We start from the raw sequence: 6,000 nt of genomic DNA, 5'->3' as shown, positions 1-6,000 counted from the left end.
AAACTGAGCCCAGAAAGATTTAAAAAATTGGATAGAGCCTTAATGAGATGCAGAAGCCTCCTGCCTTCTAGTCTTGTGTTTCAGAAGAGTTTTGGAGGAAAGAAACAAAATAAAAATGATTTTAAAAACCCAACAATACCTGAAAAAAAATTGTGGAAAGGAGAGAGACCTACGTATTGTTCTGTTAACCAGGAAAAGACGGCATTAAAAGTTTCCTTACCGGATGCCAATCCTGTCAGTGTTACCACTAGCCATCCTGACCACGCATCGTACAAGCTTTTCGTCATTTCCCATGCTGATTCTTTCTTTTTGCTGTTGATCTGAAATTAGAAATGCTTATGCTTCATTTTCAAACTTTGACTAGAAGCCACAATTCTAGAATATAACAATTTTCTCAGTTATTACACACAGGACAGTACTTTCTACACTAAATAATGGGGAAGGTGAGTTTGGGGCGGAACCACTATCAGTTGCTATACCTGTAAACCAATGACAAACATTTACTCAGAGATATATATTTTAGTAAGAACTTCAGAATTTGAGCCAAGGGATCCATCCACAAACCATATAAAGTCTGACACAGACTGGTCTAAACCGTATCAAATTTAGCTGGTATGCATCTTTTATATTCACAGAAATAAGGCATTAAAGCTTGAAATGTGGATCATTCCCTAGTCATTCTCTGTTCCTAGAAGCTAAGTGGATTATTACATTCTTTAAAAGGTAAGGTCAGTGAATAACAGTTCCATGCCCATTAATGTAGTACAAAACAATCATGTAACTAAAGGGACTATCAAAATAAATTTACAAATAAATGTATAGGTCTGTAAATATGCAGGAATGAAGAGCTCCCATCCCACTGGCAGGTCCAGAGGCCCTCCTTTATCACTGTGTAAGGCAGATGTATCCTCCACTGAATATTGTGGAGGAGGTGAGGTTAGCATGGTGTTAACAGGTTTGGTTTCCAGATCTCACTCTACTAAGACACAGGAAGCCAAGTCCTCCTCTCTTAATAAGAATGCACTTCTAAATCTAAACCTGTTTAACTAGGATTGCTGCTTTAAAAAGCCATGTTCTAGAAAGACATGTACCATCCGATTCCTCTCATATGTGGAATCTAATGAACAAAATTAACTAACAAGCAAAAAGGAGACAGATTCATAGAGAGCAGGCTGACAGCTGGGGGGTGAGGGGCTGAGGAGGGGGTAGAAGGATTGAACAAAAAAGAAAGAAAAAAACTCATGGACACAACAGTGTGTTGATTACTGGGGGAGGGGTTGAGTGGGGGAGGCTGGAGGAAGGTATGAGGGGATAAATGGTGGTGGAGGGAGACTTGACTTGGGGTGGTGAACATACAATATAGTACAGATGATGTGTTGTGGAATTGTGCACCTGAAACCTGTATAATTTTGATAGCCAGTGTCACCCCAATAAATTCAATAAAAAGGGGAAAAAAGCCATATTCTAGAAACTTCATTACTACCAGCACAGAGATAAAATTGGCTAAAAAAAGGGGGAGGAGGAGCAATATCCTCTGAGTAGGACTTCAGTGCTCAACTATCCCCTAGGAGAGCACCAGCAAGAGCTTTATATGTATCGTGCATGTGCGAGTCAACTTAGCCTTTTATATAATAAACTTGCTTAATTAGACCTGCTTTCTGATTTAGCTAAACTTTTTCTGGTCCAGTGAAGCACCCCAACTTCTCTCTCAGGTAACTGTCAGCAACACAGCAGTAAATATCAACAAGAAGCAGATTATTATTGTAGATCACGCAGGGAGAACAAAGGGTAAAATATTTAACTGCAGCAGTGTTTAACTATATTCTGCACAGTGAGAAAACCTGAAGTCATTTTCAAGTTCCACCATTTCTTACTTCTTTTCATTCGGGTCAAGTTTCTAAACTTTCTAAATCTCTGTCTTCCAGCTAATGAAAAGAAAATAGGATTCTACTGAGTCTCCTATCTACCTTCTCCAGCACTTCTGTGAGGATCAAATGAGATGAGGCATGTGAAAATGCTTCACAGACATTTGGTTAAACTGTAAAATGTTTGCACCTGGCTATAAAGCAAGTTAGGTTCCTGGGCTGAAGAAACTTCAAGGAAGCTAGTGGCTAGGGAGAGGAAGCTGGACATAGCTACATGACGTCATTACTTGGCACCCACAGCCACTGTTTCCGGGCTGGGCTGTGGGCCGCATTTTGCGCCATGGGGTCTTGGCAGCGTTGGCTGCAATTTGGTGGGGTGTCGCTCCGGGGTGGTGGTGGGGTGTGTCCCATTTGGGGGAAGCAAGTGTTTGTGGGCACCAGGTCCACGCTGCCGTTTCTTTGTAAATGGCCAGTGCGCATCATGACAGCGTCTGCCCTCTGGTGGTCAGTGTGCATCATAGCTACCAGTCGGATGGTTGGACGGACACTTAGACTTTGATATATATATAGATTGCAGACCATAAAGTTACGAAGGGCTTTTTGGAATTTAAAATTTTGCTGTCAAAGAGATTTCTTTCTTTCTATCTCTTTTTTTTTTTAAATGTATTTTTGGATTACATTATACCAGTAAGTCACAACCCATAACAAGAAAGATCCATAAGTTGTACTCTTTAATAAAAGCCGTTTTTTTGAATAGCGATTCATTACAACACTCAATATCAATTTGAGAAACATTTCAGAATTTAAAAACTGAGAAAAGAGATAAAAGAGCAATACCGCATAAAACTATGTCCCCAGAAAGTAATTACTTTTGAATAATGAGAATTATGTAACGTTTCCTGTTTTGCCATAGCTGCTGTGCTGATCAAAGCCCAAAATCATGCTGACTTCCAAATCTTGAACTTGGCTTAATCTCCCCCCCTCGTGGACCCTGTTTTCCTTTTCCTTTCTATTTTGTCTTACTACACACCTTTTTTTTTTTTTTTAAGCTACCTCAAATCCTTTCTGGAAAGATATGGGGTATAAATAAACTAAAAAAAAAAAAAAAGTGCTTAAAATTACTTTAATGTATAACATATATTTTGACAGTCTGAGATCACTGGCAGAAATATATTACTAAAGGATCTAATTATGACTATATTTTTGTAAATAACTGAAAATACTTACCCGTCTATGCCTTTCTCTGTCTTTACATTTCTCCCGGACCCAATCAATAGTATGGAAATCATCATATGTACCAACGCCTGGAATTGGTTCATCCAAAAGATCCAGTAAATGTGTAGAACTGTTAATGCTGCCTCCATTTGTCATTGTGTAATGAGTTCCTATAAGCAAAAGAGGAATGATGATTATGTTTTATGAGAAACAATGGTGAACTATGTAACCTACTTACAAGTTCATTAGTAATAGTATCACTAGAAATCATTACAATAAAATAGAGAAATTAAGAAAATGACCCAAGTTAAGAAAAAATTATGTAAAATTTGGAAATAAGGCAAAGTGATTATGGTATGTCCTTTTTTAAAAAATATATTTTTATTGATTTCAGAGAGGAAGAGATAGAAACATCAATGATGAGAGAGAATCATTGATCAGCTGCCTCCTGCACGCACCCAGCTAGGGATCAAGCTCGCAACCCGGGCATGTGCCCTTGACTGAATCGAACCTGGGACCCTTCAGTCCACAGGCTGATGCTCTAGCCTCTGAGCCAAACCAGCCAGGGCATCTTTCAAACTCATACTAGAGTATCAAAAATAAGCCTGCCTCATAGACTCTAGTCCGAGACAGCTAAGTAAATTTGGACAAGTCATCTTTAAATGTTGAATATCCTATTTATTAAAAGAGTAATATGGAAATTGACACTACAGGCCAAACAACCGGGAACTACCGGTCACTATGGTGCACACTGACTACCAGGGAGCAGATAAGCAAAAGAGGGGAGCGCCACTCAAACAAAAGCCAGCTCATGGCTGGCCAGAGCAGCGGTGGTGGCGGGACCCTCTCCTGCCTCCACGGCAGCGCTAAGGATGTCTGACTAATGGCCTAAGCCAGTGGTCGGCAAACTCATTAGTCAACAGAGCCAAATATCAAGAGTACAATGATTGAAATTTCTTTTGAGAGCCAAATTTTTTAAACTTAAACTATATAGGTAGGTACATTGTTATTAACTTAATTAGGGTACTCCTAAGGCAGTGATGGCAAACCTATGACACGTGTGTCAGAGGTGACACTCGAACTCATTTTTTTGGTTGATTTTTCTTTGTTAAATGGCATTTAAATATATAAAATAAATATCAAAAATATAAGTCTTTGTTTTACTATGGTTGCAAATATCAAAAAATTTCTATATGTGACAGGGCACCAGAGTTAATTAGGGTTTTTCAAAATGCTGACACGCCGAGCTCAAAAGATTCGCCATCACTGTCCTAAGGCTTAGGAAGAGCCATACTCAAGGGGCCAAAAAGCCACATGTGGCTCGCGAGCCGCAGTTTGCCGACCACGGGCCTAAGCCATTAGTCGGACATCCCCCAAGGGCTCCCAGGCTGCCAGAGGGATGTCTGACTGCCAGCTTAGGCCTGATCTCCAGGGAGCGAGCCTAAGCCAGCAGGTACACATCCCCTGAGGGCTCCTGGGCTGCCAGAGGGATATCTGATTGCCAGCTTAGGCCCAATCCCCTGGGGAGCCCTAACTGCCCCTAACTGCCCCCCCACCAGCCTGGTCGCCCCTTACTCCCCCCCCATGCCAGCCTGGTCACCTCCAACTGCCCCCCCCACTGGCCTGGTTGCCCCTAACTGCCCCCCCTGCCGACCTGGTCACCCCTTACTGCCCCCCCCCCACCTGGTTGCCCCACGCAGCCTGCTGTTCAGTCGTTTGGTCGTCCCTCACTAACCCCTTTGCCAGACTTCGTTGCCCCACGCAGCCTGCTATTCAGTCGTTTGGTCGTCCCTCACCAACCCCCCTGCCGGCCTTGTTGCCCCACGCAACCTGCCGTTCGGTCGTCTGTCCGATTGTTTCAGTTGTCTGTCCGATTGTTTCAGTCGTGACGGCCCCTGGCTTTTTATATATTAGGATGCCACACCTTATAATAAAGACATATAAGTAAAGAAACATTTGAAATTTTTCTAAATCCCTAAAAACTTAGAAAAGCTGGTGCATAATTTCAAATAGGTGATTTCAGCATAAATAATTACAAATTACATCTTTAAATTATGTAGCAGTAATATAGATTTTATACCAAAGGCAAAAATCTAGAATTGTGTCATTTTAATAGAAATATAACTAATTGATAGAGAATATAGAGTGGCACTATACTAATATTTAAACAAACACTGTAAAAATATAACACAAAAAAACCTGCTTATTTTATTGTATGACTTTAAGACTTGCAGTCTGGTGATTAAAATGACTCATTCCCTTTTATTTACAGATAAACTATCATAAATGTTAAGCCACTTCACAAAACTATCATCTGGCAAAGCTAGATTCTGAACTTTCCCCAATCACAATAAACACTGCCTAGATTACTAGTAGAGCAACAGATTATCATAAATCTACTGGAGGGTGAAGGAAACGGAGGATTGGACAAAGTCACGTCAGTACTAAAAACTACTTTTATTGCTGATAGGAGCCAAATAAACTATACTGCAGGTTGCAAGTTCTGTTTCTTGATCATTCAAAGAGGCAGTATGAACTAGCATTAATATAGAAAGGGTTAATATTTTAAACAGTATAATAAATACTGAATATTGTTCTAATAAACTTAAATGTCTTTTACTTCTGTCAGATAAAATAGGGTTTTCTCTTACCTCCCTATGCAATACATTTGAATGTTTGCCTTGGAAAGGTGTAAAACTTCTAAAAGGAGAACAGTGTATTGATTTCAGTGTTTTGGCAGAAGTACTCCAAGAATAAATAATTTATTGTTCTTGACCAAGGGTTTAAAAGCCCAATCCTTGCAATGGCCCATGCTCATTCACATAAAATATATACTCTAAACCTTACACTTAAAGCTCAATACACCAGCTCTTTTTTTCTGCCTCTATCCTGATTTTATTCAGCAATTTCCACTTGGTAA

At 40.1% G+C, this 6,000-nt stretch overlaps 1 protein-coding gene across 6 annotated transcripts in view; it reads right to left on the bottom strand.

Moving 5' to 3' along the window:
* The window catches only part of CLCN3 (chloride voltage-gated channel 3), an 82,328-nt gene that overhangs the window by 31,923 nt on the left and 44,405 nt on the right, over positions 1 to 6,000 (bottom strand). For all 6 annotated transcript variants that reach the window (XM_023755583.1, XM_014456659.2, XM_006081885.3 and 3 more), the window contains 2 exons: positions 3,093 to 3,250; positions 221 to 320 (listed from right to left, as the gene is read on the bottom strand). In XM_023755583.1, the coding sequence (XP_023611351.1) occupies positions 221 to 320; positions 3,093 to 3,250 (258 nt within the window). The remainder of the gene's footprint in view (positions 1 to 220; positions 321 to 3,092; positions 3,251 to 6,000) is intronic.

The sequence above is a fragment of the Myotis lucifugus genome, unplaced genomic scaffold (genome assembly GCF_000147115.1).
Source record: "Myotis lucifugus unplaced genomic scaffold, Myoluc2.0 scaffold_1, whole genome shotgun sequence".
In the NCBI taxonomy this organism is placed as follows: Eukaryota; Metazoa; Chordata; class Mammalia; order Chiroptera; family Vespertilionidae; genus Myotis; species Myotis lucifugus.
This window is presented reverse-complemented; position numbering and strand designations above follow the sequence as displayed.